General features: G+C 46.7%; 1 protein-coding gene across 1 annotated transcript in view; it reads left to right on the forward strand.

Moving 5' to 3' along the window:
- GYPC (glycophorin C (Gerbich blood group)) overlaps positions 1-7,065 on the forward strand; it is a 45,853-nt gene extending 38,788 nt beyond the window's left edge. The window contains exons 2-3 of the mRNA XM_059394485.1: positions 5,355-5,411; positions 6,362-7,065. Of these exons, the coding sequence (XP_059250468.1) occupies positions 5,355-5,411; positions 6,362-6,558 (254 nt within the window). The 3' untranslated portion in view covers positions 6,559-7,065. The remainder of the gene's footprint in view (positions 1-5,354; positions 5,412-6,361) is intronic.
- Positions 7,066-19,830: the final 12,765 nt, after the last annotated feature.

Below are 19,830 nucleotides of genomic sequence, written 5' to 3' on the forward strand. Positions count from 1 at the left end.
ACATCTGAGAACCTCCAGGGTCCAGCTGCTGCTAATGTCCTGCACCCTGTTGGCTGTGCCCAACTGCCAGCTGGAACTGGGAATGTCACCTTTAACAAGGGGCAGCACCTGTGTTCCCTGTTGCCCTCGACCAGAGGAGAGGCAGCTGGCCACCCTGTGGACCACATGTAGAATCAGCACGTGTGTGGCCACAGCCAGGTTGTAGATTTCACAGGAGAAAAGCCAGTGCCAGTGCTTTGAAGGGCACACATTCTGGGACTACGGAATCCTGGCTTTGAACACAGGTTCTGCTTTTTGTTGGCAGTGAGATTTTTAACATGTTATTTGACTTCTTTAGGCATGCGTTGATTATCTGTGAGTTAAAAGAGGGAGGAAACTCCCCTTTTGCAGGCTTGCTGCAGGATTAAATGCGGGAGCTTCCACAGAAACTTTGCCCAGAGTTTCTATGCACAGAGAACCTGCAGAGTGTTTCTCCTCCTCCAGAGACTCACAAGGCTGAACCCCAGGCTATGCAGTCTCATCTCCATAATCAGGGAGCATTTCTCCCACTCACCATCCTACCCCTTCCCCCGTGGGAGGGCAGTTTCCCTGAACAGGAGTTTGGGGCTATAACAGCCCTTCCTTTTCCTCTCCCTCTGAAGATTTACCAGCTCAGCTCACAGGAAGCATCTGTTATCCCTGCACTTGGCACATGACCCAGGCCCTAGCCTTGTGGTGAGGACTGTGGCTGGCCATATCAGGGGTTCAGAAGCCCAGAGCTGTCACACAACATGGCCACCTTACTGCCGTAACCATACCAGCTTTTGTCAGGGTGAAGCCGTGCTTTCTTGGCTATCTGCCTGTTTGTAGTTGGGCTTACTTGAACCAGCACTGCAGGACTAGGGATTTGTTTTATTCTCTCTTATAGTGCCGTGGTTTAAGCCAAGGCCTCCAAACAGTATGGTGGATGCTTTTGTTGTATGCGCACAAATGAAATCAAAGCCCCACCAAACAGTATTTCCCCTGGCTGCCTCTGATAGGGCTTGATGGTTTCTGAACATCTCTCCCCCACCCCACCCATTCCTTCTTTCTCTCTCTCTCTTCCTCTACTTCTCTCTCTCTCCCCACCCTACTCCCTCTAGTTGGGACCACCAGTGGGTTGGGATTTACTGTTTGACAACACTAACTTAAATAAGTTGTATGTCACTGTCAAATCTCCCAGGGAGACCATAAGCCCCCTGAGGTTCGAGACTCATTTTGTTTTCTGGAATCTCCTCCGTCCCTATGGTATTGCTGGGAGCACAGAGACACTCAGCACCCAGATGGTGATTGACTGTCAGCCAAGACTGCACTGGGAATCCATGACCAGCACCCATCCTCTGCCTGGACTCGCAGCATCTGTTAGCAGGTTGCTTAGTTCACTGGCCCTGAATTATGTGCAAAGCAGAGTAATAATAAGAATGAGATCAAACTAGTGGTGACAGGATGTGAGGGCAATCTCGCTGCAACATCTATCACCCTGCTGATCACCAGGGTTGATTCAGTGGATCTGGCTATCGAGACGGTGTCCCCTTCCTTCCTCAAGGCTCCCTGTGCTTCCCTCCCAAAGCCACGCCCTTGGTAGAAGAGGACGACCTTCCCTGATAGAGGAGGGCGATTCTTCAGTTGAAGGTATATGAGTAGCTGAGTTCCCCTGCTAGAACCTTCAGTCAAGCTCTCGAGGACTATTTTTAGGGGAATGTAGGGTGGTCAAGCTTCCAAGACTCCAGACACGTCCAAATGAGGTGCCACATGTGGCAGTCTGCCTTTCTTTAAAAAAAAAAAAAAAAAAAAAACAGTGACTACAACTCAGTAAACATATATAATATTTATCATGTGTGGGCATGTCATTTCTAATCCCTACCACAGGGTGGGTATTGCTAATCTTGTTTTACATACAAAGAAGCTAAAGCCAGTCAATATCAAGTACTTTCCTGAATACACTGCTGCAAAACTCACTCCAAGACTTGAACCAAAAGCTGTCCTCACAATAAGGTGGACAATGCAAAGTGCAGTTTGACTCTCTGTTCCCCCGAAGGGACCAGGCTTACAAATACCATTCAACAACTGTTCTTGGGTCCCAGGAGCATAGCTTGATGTGGAGCATAGAGCTGTAGCCAGTGTGTCTCTGGGGCTTGTGCACACTGGGGTCACTGTGCTTCTGGGGCTTGTATTCTCTCTGGTGGGGAGCATTACAACCTTGAGGGGAGCCAAGAAGGAAAATCACAGCATACCCTGGATCTCTACAGAAGGGTGGAGGGCTCCCATGCCTGTCCAATCTGAGGGCTACACAATGGATTACTTCTGATCTCAGTCCCATGCCTAGACGTAAGTAACACCTTGCTCTGCCATAAATGCACCCACTAAGGCTACCCATTAACCCCTTACCCCAGTTCCTGGGCTCAGAATGATGCTAACTCCAATCACATACTCACCCTTCAACCCCAGCTAGAGGTGGGCTTTCATTCCAGGGTTGCAATCTGCTTGCACACTAACCTGCCACTTTCCTGGACAGAATGGAGCTCACTCCAGCTAGCCTTTTCAAATGTCCCTTATCATTGCTACTCGCTAAAAGGAAGCAGGACAAGGGAGCAGAGCCAATGATGGTCCTCACCCCACCATCTCCAGAAGTGAGAGATCAAAGCACAGCCTTCCAGAGCCTCAGCACCATGGACGGTGAGCGGACATTCAGGGAGAAAGTGAGGGCTCGGGAGAGATGAGCGCTGTTCTGGGTGCTGCGATCTCTGCTCGGAATGCTTACACTCCTGTCTGTGCAGAAATTCTCAATCATCCTTCAAGGGCCAATCGTAAGGACTTCCCTCTGGGAGCTTTCTCGCCACCCGCAGTTCTCAACACGGAACAATCATCAAACCACCTAAAGGCCTGTGACCACAGATTGCGGAGCACCCTCCCCTGATTCCACAGGTCTGAGATGAGGCCCAAGAATTTGCCTTTCTAGCAGACTCCTAGGAAATGCTGCTGGCCCCAGGACCACACTTTAAGAACCGCTTCTTATACCATCCCCATCTTCCCAGACAGGCCTGAGCTGCCTCTTCTGTGTCGATTCTGACCTCTGTGGCCGTTCTTGTCATGCTGAAGTGTCTGGGGGCGCTCACAGTGTGCAAATTCAGCTCCACACAGCTGGAGGGCTGGGGCATGGAGATCAGGCATCCCTGCCCACTGTGCTCCTGAGTGTGCATGAGTTCAGAGGGAGCCCTGCTAGGGGCTCAACTAATGACCCCTCAAAGGCCGGAGGTCCCTCATGCCCCCAGACCACTGGCCTGCTGGGAGGGCTTCCGGTGTTCTGGTATATGGGTTTGGGTACAGGGTTCCAAACACAAGCTAAGAAGTTCACCCCAAGGGATTCAAGCCAAATACCTCAACTATTCCTTAAGCTGCCAACCCGGACCCCCTCCCTGGGCAGTGCCTGCAGGGGAAAGCACACTGACTCCGAGTAGCCTTGGCCTGAGTTGGTGGACTCCTAACTCTCTTAGCTGTATGATCCAGGAAAAACAGTAATGCTTTTCTGGGGCTCAGCTTCCAGATCTGTACAATGGGAAAAATAGTGACTGCTTCTGAATGGGACTGCCGCGGGGACTAAATGAGTTAAAATCTGGTAAATGCTGAGGACAGTACCTGGCACGTGGTGATCAACTGTGAATTGTTTTTAAAAGAAAACGGAACAGGAGTCCCTTCTATCCCTGACTGGGTTGGATAAACTGGCATAAGAAATGTTGGTCTTGGCCTGGAACATTCCAAGTGGCAATTCTGGATATTTGAACTTCTGTGACTGTCCACACAGACTTAAGGAAGAGGCCACTCTTTCTTCTTACTGAAGCATGAAGTGCTTCGTGATTGAGGAAGGTCTACAAGGCTAGCGTCTGAATCCGCTCACTTGTGTGGGTGTATACACACGTACAGGCATTTCTTTCTGCGGTATCATTCAGTGCATGTCCATGGAGCACCTTCTGTGGACTTCATACTAAATTCTAGCTTGCTCCTGTCCACCCTAGATCTCAGTGTCCGATGCTACTTTAACTTCCTGCCCCTCCAGCCTCAGTTCTCACTGCGGTGAAGCACCTAGAAGCTGACCTGACTGCTCCTCTTGCCTTCCCCTCCCCCTGCTGCCCTGACTCCTGCTTGTGCCTTCTCTCCTTGCTGACCTGAGGACCTCTTTTAACCTCTTTCCACCCCCCAGGCTGTTCTTCTCCTCCTCTGTCTCCAGCCTGGAGCCTTTGCTTGGCTCCCCGCACTGTCCTTTCTGGCACCACAGCTGGTTTCTTATTAGAAAAAGGCATCTGGAAGCTGCGCTGGGGAGAATGACCTCATCCGACTATAATTAAAGTGATTATCTGAGCGGAAAGGACTATTATGAAGTAGCCTTCTCTGTTTTAATATGCATAGCCGTTGTAATGGGAACATGGGATTTCCATGTTAACATTGATATTTCTGCGGTCTAATAAATCCTTCCTCTCACTCATCTCCCAGAGGAGAGAGGAGACACTCTGTGAAGCCACTGGAGGTGATGTGCAGGTGCCTGCTGTCCTTGAGATGCTAGCCCTGCGGCCAGACCAGAGCCCTATGGGAAAACACACTCAATAATTTGGTAGCACCCCAGGTGGCCCTTCCCACAGAAGAGCCGATCAGAGACCACAGAGGGGACTCTGGGAGGAGCCTCCAGACAGGAGCCCCCCTTGGAGGGGCATCTTCAAGAGAGAAAAGAGAAAGTACACCCCAGAGGTGAAAGTGTGAGCTAAGTTCAGGCCCACCACTTGGCGAGCTGTGTGACTCTGGGCATGTCGTTCTCTGATGCTCAGGGGCACACCTGTGAAATGGCTAGTAATACCACACACCTCATGGGACGGCTGCGAAGACCAAATGACGGGATGGGTGAAAGGCAGCTAAACCAACACCTGGCATGTATAGACCCTCCACATGTGGGGACACTTCACAAATGCTCTGTTTTGGCCATTATGGTGAGAAAAGCTGAGGCCCAAAGTCCGGTGGTGCTGGCACCAGGCATATTCCCACCTTCATGTCCACCACCAGGCATGTCTACCCAGGGTCTGCCCAGTGCAGGAGCCCATCCCTCATCCCACTCGCAGGGTTGCAGAGACGCCAGAACTGGGTCCTTTCCATTGCGGTTCACACGTTCTCTCCAGACCTGCCAGTGACGAGGCAGAGCCAGAAGCCTGGCCAGGCACACGCTGCCTCCTGTCCACTCGGCCTGCTCAAGAGCTGTGCACCTGTGAGCAGGGGGTGCAGGCAAGGCTGGGGTGCTGCCAAGTATGGGAAGATTTTCTCTCCCCACTAAGGCTTTTCTCTTCTGTTTGCAGAACTCGACCCTGGCCCACTTTTCCCCTCTCTGGGGGCGAACATCGCCATCATTGCAGGTGAGCTGTTCTGGGACTCCAAGCCAGGAGGGGTCGAGGGAACTCCCCAGGGAGAACCCGCCTGAGGCTTCAGAGCAAATGCCTGAATGAGGGTGAGGCTGCATGAGGGGCCTAAGCCCCTCTAAAGCTTGCCAGCGTCCTCCTCCCCCCAGCACTCCCAGGCTCTGAGTGACCTGGGCCCAACTGCCCAGATTTCAAGTCTCTTCTCCCAACTGCGCATGAGCCCCAACAGAAATGAAGGGCTGACTTCCACCCTTCACATGGATGCCTTACAAGGATGCCTTTACGTGGCGTCCTCCAGAATCCTCTCCCCCTTTAGTCCTTTGCTTGCCTGGTCACTGCTCCCCAGCCAGACTCATGCAGCTCTCACCTCTGGAGAATGTGCTGGAGCTCAGGTAGGGTGATAAGCAGTGAACCCCACTCCATCCAACCTGTCTCAAGGGTTTCCCATGGCCCTGTTCTGGACCCCCAGTAGTACACAGGGGGCACCCACCAGGGCCCAGCCTTCTGGCCACTCTCCTGGTTTCAGCACCAAGTCTCATGCCCCAGGGCACTTCTCAGTTGGGATTGTTCTGGTTTTAAAACTGAAAGTCCTGAGGTTCATGAGCCCCTCAGTTTTGGATAAACTCACATAGTTCATTCTGCAAGTTATGCACAGAGGTCTGTCTTCCTCAGTAGACTGAGCTTCCCTGAGTGAGGGTCAGTTCTGGAATCCTCTTCCAGCCTCAGTCTGCACCACAGTGAGTGGAGGGAGGGGGAGCAGGAAGTGAGAGAGGGGTAACTCAATGGGCACAGATAAGGGTGAGTGCACACTGGGCAGGAATGAGCCAGCCTGTCTGGGGGTGGTGTTTATTGCAGCAGAGTGTCTGTTCTGCCACAAGCCCTGTGTGTCCTGACCCCCTCCCACAAGCCTGTCTCAGACAGAACCATGCACTGCTTCCCTCCTGCAGGCGTGATCGCTGCTGTAGCCATCGTCCTGATCTGCCTCCTCATCGTCATGCTACGCTACATGTACAGACACAAGGGGACGTACCACACCAATGAGGCCAAGGGCACAGAGTTTGCTGAGAGTGCAGACGCAGCCCTGCAGGACGACCCCTCCCTCCAGGACACAGGTGACAACAGCAGAAAGGAGTACTTCATCTGAGGAACACCAGGCCTCACCTCCCCCAGTGCCTCCTTCAACTCCATGAGAGAAGATGCACCCCACAACCCCACCTGCTATCTGTACCACCAGACAGATCATGAGAGTGCCCACCTCATCCCAAGATATGCACCTGGCCTGGGAACACTAGGTGTTAGCCTGGGGAGAGAGAGGGAAGAAGGAACTGAGCCACAAGCGGCCTCTCCCAGGCACCCAGGGATGCAGTGGCCACCCAGGAGTTCTGCCTTTGCTCTGCCAGAGGGAGAAAGTCTGGGTTCTCCTGGACAGTGCAGTTTGTTATCAGCATGGTGTGAAAGTCCTTGCTGGGCGGGTGGGCCTGAGGGCTGGGGAAGCAAGGAAGTGAGTCATCTGTAAGCTGACTGGGGATAATGGCATCAAATGTCAGTCCTTGACATTTGGGGGGAACAGCAGGTGCCAGAGCTAAAAGGCACCTTTGTCTCCCATTGATCCAGCTCTAAATGATTGGAAATAAATTTGAAATGTAACCAAGCATTCAGAATCAAACAGCATTACTGCAATTGTCTAGGGAAAGATAACCACCACCCAGACCTTGCATTTCACAGGTGCGACTTTGTGTTATCCGCTAAATCTGCATGCGTGGGGCTGGAACCATCCACTTCCAGCCCCATTGTCCTGTCCTCAACATAGACAGTGGAGAGGGTTCCTGAGGCCCTGAGGGAAGGAGGGCCCAGTGACAAGATTTCTTTTTCTCCCTCTGCAGGCACCAGCTTCATGAAATAAATGTAAGAGTGGAATGTTCCCGTAGAAATAATGGGCTTACCAGCTGACAGGACACTGGCTGAAGCATTGATTTTTTTAATGTGTGATATTAGGAAAACTACACCTGTTAAATAACTATGAGTGAACCAATCCTTCCCTTAATAACAGTGGCTAGGGCATAGACTGCAGAGTGCCATCCCTCTGGGTTTGGGCCCTGGATCCCCTTTCCTGGTCCTGGGAACTTGGGCAACTTACTTGACCTTTCTGGCTTCCGTGTTCTTATCCCTCAAATGGACATGATTCCATGGTAGTGTTGAGAAGGAAAAATTTTATTCTGCTCTTCAAGATCCTTCTGGCTGGTCTAAGAATCAAGTTGACATGAAACAGACTGGAAAAATCAAATTTAATCTCATAATTCCTGAGAATCCACATAAACATGGGATTCCAAAAACAGTCAGGCAAGATGAGGTATATCTGCCATCCTGACTAAGGGGAAGAGGGTCGGTGGATGGGATTTTGAAGGGAAGGAAGGTCCATTCATAGGAATGTGGAAAAGAGTAAATGCTTGGTAAAGAAAGGTTGGCTGGGCCCCTCAGGAACAATAGGACACAGAGAGGAATTTTAACACAGACTTTGCTAAACTCTTCCCTGTCCACCTCCTCTGGTTATATCATAACATAGTTATCTATGGTGATAGTTCCCTTCCTGGAGCAGGTCCTCTGTCTCAATTCTTTTGGGCAGTTAAGGGGAAGGTAAGAGATTCTTCTGAGTCTTTTGGGTCTTGATTCTTTCCAGCTCAAAATAATCTGTGTGCCAAAGTGGTCCATGCTGAGGGACTCATTCTGAACCCCTGCAGTACCAAGTCTCAGGGTTGGTAGTAAGAACAAGTGTATCAGGCGCTCAGTGCTGCCATCCAGAGTCAATAATTGGTGCTAGATACGCAGTACATATGTATAGATAATGGAATTTCCTTACTGCACCACTTCTAAACATTTCCAGAAGAAGAGGAACTGTCATTTAAAATGAGTAACAGGAAGAGAAGATGAACTTACTAACCATCGTCCTTTTTAAGGGTCTTTCTAAGACTCCCAGCAACTCAGCAGTCACTCAGAGATCAGCAAGTCCAGGTTTAAGACTACAGCCCAGGCTGCCAGGAACCCTCTGTGACTCAGATCTCTTGAGGCTGCACCTTCTACTACCAGGAGTCAGCAAAAAGGTCCTCCACCATTCCCCCTAGGAGAAGAGCAGGATCCAAGTTCTGTCCCAAATTGCCATCAAGCAAAATAGCTGGATGTTCTAAGGTTGTCATGGGTGTTGGGGGAGAAATAGAAGAAAAGAAGTTAATGATAGCCAAAAGGTGAGACCTTCCCCTGAGTAACCTGAGTTCGCTGGCCCACCACACTTCATCTATAAAATCAAGCATTTAGCTACAACCATCCATGTGTCCCAAACTCTAATCTATAAAGTAACAGCCTGGCAAAATAGTGATAAACAGCCCAAACAAAAAGGATGTCCCTTGTGCAAATAAATGTGTAAATGACATGTTAAGCAAAGTTAAAGCTGTGCAAAGCTTCAGGCATCCTTAGTGTTCTAATGTGTGCAGTGACTCTTGGAGTATGGGAGGGTAGGAGGTTGAATGCAGCATTCCTCAAATGTATGTTTCCAGAGACCCGATTTCTTCCCCAGACACCTTTTACACGCTTGTGGGCCAAGAGTCCCCAGAACATATTTGGGAAACACTGAACTAACCAACTACCAACATCCCTTCCTGTTGTTACATCACTTCAGGGTTTTGAGAAAATGTGGGCATATGGCCTCATCTTGAAGGACTGTGAGCACAGGTCACTGCCCAGTGGGCACAGAGGAGGCTCCCTGAACCCATACACAGGCATGTCTTGCTTTAAAAAAGTCTCCAGGAAAAGGATGAACCCAGAGTACCTGGGCCCCCTGATGCCACAACAGATGTCCTCCCCACATCCTCTGCAAAAGCCCCAGAGCCACCTGTGTTGACTACTCTCTGAGAACTGGCACCTCCTTCCCCTGGTCCTTGCTCCCCATGCCGATCCAATGTCCTAGAAGACTGTATTGAAGCACAGCTTAGTCTCAGCCCTCAGGCCTAGCCAGAACCAGGCACAGGGGTGACATGGATGCTGCCAGCTGATTCATCCAAGGTGGCCTATCCAGATGCCCCCAGGAGGAGGAAGCTGTCACAGGCTAACTGCAGAGCACCAGGCCAGTGAGCACAGGCATGCACACATTCCCTCAGGCATCTAAAACACACTGGTATGCAAATAAATGGTGCACCATCTGAGAAGGGAGCACACTTTCTTTATCTTTGATCCCTCCCCCAAAGGATGGTGCATAGAGTCACAAGGTAGCATGTCTGCCACAAATGCAGATGGGGGCAAATGTGCACAGATGCATGCACCAGTTCTTCAAAAGCTCTTGAGAACAGAGGGAAGTGGAGAGGAAAGGCAGAAAGGGGAGAGAAAAGGGAGAGAAGTGGAGAGGAGGGCTAGAAGAAGAGGGAGGGGGAGCTAGCACACTCTGTATGAAATGCCAGCTGCTTTGCATGTGCTCTTCTTGTCCTCACCACAGTCCTTGCAGGCCAGTGGCCTTATCCACCTTTCAGCCCTGTAGAAACAGGCTCAGAAAGCTTGGAGTGATCTCTGGAGGTCACACAGCTTCTAATGGCCACCGGAGCGTTTGAACCCAGGCCTGTCTGACTAGCAGGCTAGAGATAGGAGGCTCCTTCCTTCTGCAGGTTGAGGAGCATCAGCAAGAGCTCTTCATGGGAGTGGAGCAGGTGGTACCAGGACTCAAGGACCCCGAAGTGACCCAGTGCTGGGGTCAGAGCACTCCAGGCCTGGCTCCTGCCAACAATGACCAGGGCTCTTATGCCAACATCTCCATCCCTGGCAAGGGCTGGCCTGGGACAGAGGCAGCTCTCAATGGTGCGAGTCAGTGACCAAGTGGAGTCCTGAACTGTTGGCCCCCTGCAGGATGATTAGCAAGATAAAGACAGTAAGTACTTTCAGGTTGATCACATCTCATTCATGTACTAACACCCATGAATCTTACCACCAGGTCACGCTTATCAAGGAAGAAAATGATCAGATAGGTTAAATCATGTCAAAACATGTGCAAAACATCTGTACTACTTACTCCTGGGATGATTTGTGGCTTTAAAAAAGTGTTTAAGCCCCAAATAAGAGGATTTAATGATGAAATTTCAAACCTAGAGATAGATTCTGTGTGACATGGGTGGTTTATCTAGATATCGCCAGCCTTGCCTCAAAGGCCCATGGCTTGAAGGAGAAGATGAACATGTCAGTGTATTCAGCCCACAGTTACAGATGCTGTGAGTGAAGAGATACAGGTAACTGTGAGCACCATGGAAGGAGAAGCCAGTTCCACCGAAGGTATGGAATGGATTAGGAAGGCTTCTGAGGGGAAAGGAAACTTTGTTTGGCCACAGAGTAGACTAGGGCTGGACCACAGAAAATCTTGGGCCCTTAGTCTAAGAAATGGGGCTTTGTGCCACAGACCATATGGAGCCACCAGAGAAGCAGGTCACTATCATAAGGATAAGGCAATGATCAAATTAAATGGCACAGATGAAAATGCACTGTGGAAATGTACAAGGGAGCTTCTATACGCTTATCAAGTTTTGGACCCTGCGAAGGGGCTGGAGACATCTGTCATCCTAGAGCATGCCCATTACTCCAGCTACACATCATTTTGTATGAAATTCACATGACTCAGCCCATCCTGCTCATGGGGAAATTGATCTCATCTGCGCATCAGAAGAAAGGGCAGTAAGTAGAGCTTTGAGCCAACTGTTAGGTAAATATTGGAGAACTTCTTTCATGGAAGTCACTCCTGATCATACCTTGTTTATGTTCCTTTGGAGAAGATGCTGCTCGATTGGTTTCCACTCCTTGCTTGAGCTTTTTTATCATTATAGCAACAGAGCTCATTTAGTGGCCAAGGGGTTAGGGAATAGGGGGAAGAGTACCACACATAGAACTATAGGCACCTTCACATCTGCAATTGAACCAACATATTATGGAAAGTCATGGTTCTGGAACTGGACAGACTTGAGCAATTATCTCCTCTCTACCGCTAACTAGCTCTGTGACCTAGGAAGAGTTAACTTCTCTGCTTCAGTTCTAATCCATGAAATGAAGTAAAGATATTTTAATTTGGGGGTTTTTTGAATATGAAATTCAGTAAGGATATAAGCTGGTCAGGAAATATAAAGGTGCTGAGATTTTGCTTGCTTGTGAGGTAAGCCAAACCTATAACAGTTCCACAGATGTTGACAGAAGACACAGGATAGAGGGCTTTACTGCTCACAGCTAGGGCATGAACATCAACACACTTATGTCAGCACTTCTTGTCCCCTAACCCCATGTGGGCAATGTGGATGGTCCCTGCTAGATGCTTGCCCACAAGGTAGGTTGAATTCTAGAAAAAGAGACTTGAGCTAAGAGAACCAGAGTCTTTCTGATGGACAGTAAGCATGCTTGCCTCTCTGCTCTGGAGAAAGGCATTATCTCCACTCTCCAAAGCTGCTTGCTATAAAAACAGCCTTGCAAAGATAGCCCAGTTCACTCCTCACAAGATGTGACAAATTTGAGAGACCCATGGAGCATTGTTCCCAACAAGGTAGACACTGCCTAACAGTGCCTGCTTCCCATGAGTGCTCAATATCTGTTGAGTAAGTATGTACATACATTAAACCCAAGCAATGTGCCAAGTAGCTGGGCTTGGAGAACATTAAAGTATCTCTACCTTGTCACCAGCCAACCAAAAAGCATATTCTGCTTCTTAAGGCACATGAGAGAGTTTAAAGGAGAAAACTTTTCTCCATCTTTTTGCAAATCCCAGAGAGATATGGCTGCAGATTTTCTGGATTTTATTGGTTTACTGTCACAGGAACAAATAGAGGTATATGCTATGGGAATGTCTTAGTTCATGGGTGAACTCATAAATCCAGAGCCCTGACAATAAGGCTAGATGGAATTCTCCAGCTTCTATTTCTAAGGTTATCCAGTGATCAAGAGGTCTCTCTTGACAACATTATAGATCTCCAAGGATGCTTAAGAGAGGTGGACCCCCCACCCAGTCTTTAACTTTAAACCAAACACTTTGGCCATCTTTTATTTTTCAAATAGCTGAAATTCTTCTCTTTCTCTCCACATCAAAAAGTAAGAAAAAGTTTTACATTCAGTTCTCTGACGATAAAAGCCCTCTGTGGTCCCCCTTAGATACCCCAGGGGCAGACCACTCCTTCCTCCAGGGGAGGACCAGTTAGTTCACAGCTGCCGTTTATCAGATATTGTCCTCTAAGGGTGACAAGTGGAGACATTAGGACAAAATGATGGTGAGCATCCAGACCTGGGCATCTAGGCAGTGAACACCTTCGTTCAGTCCACAAATGTTCTCTGAGTTTATCCCAAGTGGTAAGTACAATGCCAGAGACAAGGTGATCAAGGCCCTGCCACTGCTCTGGAGGACACTCATCACAGTAGGGAATGCATTAAAACAGCTCAAGTTGCACAGAGCCCACAGTAGAAGAATACTGAAGCACATTAAAGTAGGGAGGCCAAGGAAGCATTCTTGGAGAAGGAACTCTGAGCCTGGTTTGAAAGGAGTCAACCAGTCATAGGGGTGGGAAATGCAGAGAAGTAAAGGTGAGCCCAGAAATTTTCAGTGTGCTGCTGTTCCTGGGGCATGTAGTCTGCAGAAGCCCTGAAGGGCGAGGCTAACCCCACAGACTGCAAAGAACCAGGTAATGAGGAGCCTGGCTGTCATGCTTGGAGTCTGGATGTTGCCTTGTAGGTGGTGGAAAGCCCTTGAAGGGATGGGACCCAGATGTCTGGTTTGCAAATCATATCGGTAGCCAATGTTGAAGATGAATTAGAGGTGTACTCTGGGGAGAAAGATAGCCTAGGAATTGTTGAAGCCTGAATAGGGAAAAGCACCTTATAACAGATCCCTTGGGATAGAAGCCAAATCCTTTCAACACAATTGTGAATTCACCTGACTCCCGTACTTGTTCTGGGATGTCATGCATATAGAACCCTACAGCTCCTGGAGGGGAAGTTCACACTAGATGTGTTGGGTTTAAAGATGTAGACTGTTCATCAATCTTTGTCACTAAATTCTGCATGGAATGAACGAAAGCCTTCAGCATCCTATAGTCACACCTGTATCTCCTCTGGGACAAAAAATAACTGACTACAAGCCCAGAGGGAATAGCAATGGATTCAGAAGCCTGAAAGCTCTTAAAGCCTGCCCATATGGCATTTGAGATACCATGGGAAGGCATTCTACCTAAACTTTTAACCCCAAGTAAGTCAGAAATTCCATTGTTCGAATTTTATTCTTCAGGATGAAGCATTGCAAAGCCCTCTGTTATGCACATCTTTCTAGGCATGGGGGGAAACAAAGGGAATCCTAATCCTCTGTGCATCCTATCTCTGGCCAGAGATGCAAGGCATGAGAGCCTGGAGATGGGACAGCAGAATGGAGTGCTGAGGAATGTTTATGTAGTGCAGGGTGGGACAGAGACAGGAAGGTAGATAAGAAAGACATTTCTGACTTCATTACTCTATAAGGCTCAGCTCTGAGATCTTTCTCAGGTCAGAACCCCATTCTAGCCCACATAGGACTGTGATACAGAAAAGAGGTTATGCTCGAAGTCAGGCAGAATAAGTAGACATGTACCAGACAAGGTCACAGAAACCAATCTGTGTACTTACGTTTAACCTTCTAATTTTCCTGAGAGAGGAAAAATGGGATCTAGGAGACTCGAAGGGAGGTGGGGTCCACATATTTGGTAAATACCAGCACCCGTGCCATACTAGCAACGATGCAATTCTAGCATCCAGGTAATACTGATACCTGGGCAATACTAGACACCTGGGCAGTAGTGGGCACTTGTGAAATCCTCCCACTCCCTGTGTCCCTGGCAGGTACTGCTAACTGATTAAATTGCTCTCCTACCGGAGCCAGCCTGGCTTCACCATCACCTCCACACCTCACTCCCACAGCCTGAGCCAAACCCAGATGTGGTCTGACAATTGAAGTGAATTGCTGGCATCTTGCAGTTGTTTTTCACTAGCTGAGAAAGATGAGTTCGTTCTTGGGAATTGACATGGAACAGAATCAGGAGTCTTGTCTCTTTGCCCCTATATTTCCTCATTAGTAAAAAGAGGAGAAAAGTCCTTGCCTCCTTCTTCATGGAGCTGTCAGAATTAGCTGGTCCTGAGACCGAGGTGTTAATGTGTGATGTTTGGAATACCTCCACCATGAGTTTTTCCCATCCTTTTCAATACCCTGTTGAAATGTACCATGCCAAAAATGTGTTTGGGTTGCTTATATAGAGAATCCCCCCCCCCCAACACACACAGACATGTTCACTTTTCAAAATAAAAAAGCTAGAGAGTTTCAACAGCCAGGCTGAACTGGAATTCTTGGCAGCCAGCAGCAGCTTCCCCCAGGGACGTAGAAGGAAGTTCTCTAACTTGTTTATCCCACTTATTATTAATCACCTGCTATTGAAAAATGATTCTAAGAGGAAAAAATGTGCTGCTGAATTACTAATCAAAGAAATATGTATGCCCATTTTATTTTATTAATTAAGGCAGAGATTATCTAAAAGAAGCTTACCCAAAGCCATCAAGGGTGCAATGGGCATACGCTGGCAGGAACAGACTTGGCAGTCCCTTTGGCAGTGTACCAAGAATCTCATAAATGTTTATATTCTTTGACCCTGAAATTCTACCTCTAGAAGTCTATTCTGAGAAAATATCCTGAAATGCACATCAGGATTTCAGTTAAAAAGTGCCCATAATAGCTCTATTTAAAGTAAGGAAAATATAAAACTGCTTAGGTGTTTATCATTAGGGGAATGTTAAGAAAATTATGATGTGGACTTGCAATTAGATATTCTGAAGCAATAAAATGATATTACAGAGAATTGTTAATAAGTTCAGGAAATGCTTGTGATAGAATGTTAAGTGAAAAACACTAAATTACACAATATACCCAGTGCAAACTCAGTCAGGCTAAAAAGGCACAGGCAAGATTGGAAAGCCCACCTGCATGTGAACAGTAACCACTCAGGGTACTAAGACCATTGAGAGAAGTTTCCACAAGAATCAAGCAAGCTTTTCTGAGACTACTCACCCTAGGGAGGCCGAGACCAGAGGTTCACTGTGGCCCGTTCCCTCTTCACCCTCAGGATACGGCACCTTCATAGGCTCCCTTGTCCCACTGTGTATCTCCTGTCAAGGGGTTAACACTGTGGCAAGTGAGTTCACACTGAGACACTGCAAACGAGACGTCACCTTCTCGATCCCAGCAACTGCAGAGGATCTCAGCTCCTCCAGAGGAGCAGAGGTTCTGCAGCAAACAGTAATAGGTATGAGTCATCATTTTCTGCTATTTCTTTCCTATCAAGTGCTTTTCCAAGTCCTCTACAAAAAATATACAATCAGAGGGGGCGGAAAAATGTAGTATAAATTAAATGAACCTCAGCCATGAATTGGCTCTGCTGTAAAATTCAGAGTATTCTACAGAACACCCTCCTCCCTGAGCCCTCAGGATACAAATTCCTGTATGAATTCCCTAGTGAAGGTTATCATCCCAGAAAGGGTAGTCTTTAGAGCCAAACAGAGACACAGTGCAAGAGTATTGTCCAAACCAGAAACAAGGCCATGTGAAAAGTGATTTACATCAATGCCTAGCCATACTAGTCGATGAACATACCATCCATGTTTGGAAGCACTGGGCACGGAGCTAGCAAACGGAAGACAATTGGGGGCTCCTGTTGCTAGAAGGTACAGATGAGGTTATACAGTCCAGCTGTCTCACTGAACAGATGGGAACACTAAGGAGAGATGAGATAAGGCCTTGTTGGATAAAACACAATACATTATATTGAGCTATGACTAACCTTCCTAAGTTTTCTAATCACTGAAAATGTTCTAGGTATGATCCATTAACTCATTTAATCCTCACAACAGTCCTTTGAGGTAGGACTCCATTTTATAGGTAAGGAAACTGAGATATAGGGATGTGAAGGAGGCCCTCCAGACTGCATAACATGACATGAGAGAGAGCCAGATTTGAACCCAGGCCTCAGCCCATTCACTTAATCACCACACAGTTTTTCAGAAAGGGTTGATTCTGAAATGAAGGAGCTGCACTGAGTTTCTGGGAACATGCGGCTTGTGAGCCTGCAGGAGATTTGCTGTAGCCTAGATACCCTCTCTGTCTGGCATGAGGTGAGTGGACTCATCTGCAACCCTGACCCAGTCAAGTCAGCATCTCTATCCACAGAACTCGCAATTATTCCAACTGAGGTAAGTGTTTTCCCAATCAAATTCTTAGAGGCCAGGCAAACAGATTCTCAGAAATATCCCACAAGACATCTGTTCCTTCAGGACATCCCTGCTTTCCCTGGGATGTCTGCAGGGGTTGGGGCACTGGAGGAAGGAAGGGTACTGCCTTCCAGAAACATTCTACCTGGATGCCATGCTCAATCCTCAGAATAATGGAAAACCCTGAAAATTATGTTGCCCAGGAGCCACGTCAGGGAACTTTGTTCATGGGTCATGACAAAATAAAGTCCTGGAGCCCTACGAAGGCAGAGCACCACTTGTATACCATGGTAGGAGAACGTGCCTCCATTCTGTGTCACAAAGCACATACAGAGAACCTACTCTGTGCCTGATTCTATGTGTACACTTGATCTACAGGGACGAATGAGGGAGGTCACAAAGGTAGGCATTAATATAAAGGAAATTGAAAATGTCAACACAGCTTACTGAATACAGAGACAGAAGGGACCCCAGGATGTTTCCACACATGACCCAAGAGAGTGTGATGGAGAGAGAAGCAAGGGGAAGGCAAAGAAATGGATAGAAAAGAAGAGAGAAATTGGTCAGGAAAGGTTCCTGGAGGAAGAACTCTACTTGTTAGTCTGAAAGAATAAGTAGGAATTACTGAGTTATCAGCATTTGAATTAACAAAAGAGAATCTCAGAAAGAGAAGGGTGATGAGCAGAGTCCTAAAAGAATACTCATTAATAGCTTTGAAGATCAAACTCTGAAGTGTACATTTTGATCAATAATCAGTGGGACACTCTGGAGGACTCTGAGCGGGGAAGGCCTGATCAGATTTGAAATTTAGAAATATCACTTTTAGTGTCACGACAGATGGGCAAGATGGACTCTTCCCCTTCCACAAGCCAAATCCATGAAAATTCCCACCACTTTTTTTTAAATTTATTTTTTATTTAAGATTTTTTTTTTTTTGTCAGAGAGACAGCGAGCGAGAGCGAGCACAGGCAGACAGAGAGGCAGGCAGAGTCAGAGGGAGAAGCAGGCCCCCCGCGGAGCAAGGAGCCCGATGTGGGACTCGATCCCAGGACGCTGGGATCATGACCTGAGCCGAAGGCAGCTGCTTAACCAACTGAGCCACCTAGGCGTCCCTTAATTTATTTTTTATTTATTTTCAGCATAATAGTATTCATTATTTTTGCACCACACCCAGTGCTCCATGCAATTCCCACCACTTTTTAAAAATTCTGGATTGAGAAGAATACTTTATCTCCAGAGAAGAAGTTAACAGCATGTAAATATGTTCCCTGGGTGTTTCACCATATCTTCCTGGATAATTTCTTAACATTCACCTACTAACACACTAGCATCCACCAACACAAAAACACCTATAGCATATAAGCCTGGACCCCTTTTTCAGATTAAGTGACCAAGGAAATCAAGGCCCTAAGATCATGCAGCATAGAAAATTCATTTAATTTATTTTTAATATTATTTTTATGTACTTTTAGAAGTCATGGTCCAATCAAGATGGTACAAGTTAATTCCCTCCTTAGATCCATCATATAGTAATATAAAGTAAAGCCCAAAAGAGAGAAAGCAGCCTCAGAAGCAAGGAAGATGTTTCTGTGGCGTCAGAAAAGGAATAGAGGTAGACAGAGGCACCAGCTTGTTGTGTACACTTGGTCTGGCCAAGTAATAGAAAATCTGGCCAAGTAATAGAAGTCTGGCCAAGTAATAGAGAATAAAAGCATTCACCTAGAAAGGGAGACACAGAGTTTAGAAAGCCTTTCAGAGACAACTGGTCCTCAGAACCAAGAAGGATAAGCAAAAGTAAGTTCACACCCTGACACATCCTAATAAAATCACAGAGAATGGGAAAAAAAGATTGCCTCCAACAGAATAACAATTGGGCTAGCAGATGAGATTTTAACAACAGCTGAGAAAATCAGAAAGCAATGGATTGTCTACAATGTACTGAGTGAAAATTATCTAGGAAATGAAAAATAGATACCCCCCAAAAAATATATAAAGGATTCAGTAAGGAGATCTAATATACATCTAATCAGATTTCTATAAAGAGAGGAAACAGAGTGGGGCAATTTTTCAGAATTATTAAAAGACACCAATCTTCAGAATATAGGAATCCCAAGAATTCTCAAGAAGGAAACTGAAAGGAACCCACAACTAGGCACATCAAAGTGAAACTGCTAAACATTGAAGATAACAAGAATATATTATAAATAATGATTAAAAATGGATTAAACTCAAAAGGATCCCAACAATTATTTTGACGAACACTTTCTCAACAGAAAAAAAGGCAGCCATAAAAGCTAAAATAATACTTTCAAAGAAAAAATAGGTAAAACTGTCAAAATTGTATATTTATCAAAACTACGTTCAAGAACATGATGAGAGAAAGACATTTTCAAATGAATAAGAAACTCTCACTAAAAGATATTCTAAAATAATTCAGCAGACTCTGGGTAGCTCAGTTGATTAAATGTCCAACACTTGATTTTAGCTAATGTCATGATATCAGAGTAGTGAGATTCAGTTCCCATCCCAGAGGGAAGCCTTCTTTGGATTCTTTCTCTCCTCTCTCTACCCCCCACCACTAAAAAAATTCAGGCAGAGGACAGAATCTCAGATGGAAACTATAAAATGCAAAATATGTGAAAAATGTATAAGTAAACCTAAATAAATGCATACTTTATAAAACAATATGACATTAAAAATGTGGTTTGACTAAAATACTGGGTATCAACACCATATTTATTTTTGTTTTGTTTTGTTTTATTGGGTTTTTTTTTAATTTTTTATTTTTTATAAACATATATTTTTATGCCTAGGGGTACAGGTCTGTGAATCACCAGGTTTACACACTTCACAGCACTCACCAAAGCACATACCCTCCCCAATGTCCATAATCCCACCCCCTTCTCCCAAACCCCCTCCCCCCAGCAACCCTCAGTTTGTTTTGTGAGATTAAGAGTCACTTATGGTTTGTCTCCCTCCCAATCCCATCTTGTTTCATTGATTCTTCTCCTACCCACGTAAGCCCCCATGTTGCATCACCACTTCCTCATATCATGGAGATCATATGATAGTTGTCTTTCTCTGCTTGACTTATTTTGCTAAACATGATACGCTCTAGCTCCATCCATGTTGTCGCAAA

The sequence above is a fragment of the Mustela nigripes genome, chromosome 3, assembly GCF_022355385.1.
Source record: "Mustela nigripes isolate SB6536 chromosome 3, MUSNIG.SB6536, whole genome shotgun sequence".
Classification (NCBI taxonomy): domain Eukaryota; kingdom Metazoa; phylum Chordata; class Mammalia; order Carnivora; family Mustelidae; genus Mustela; species Mustela nigripes.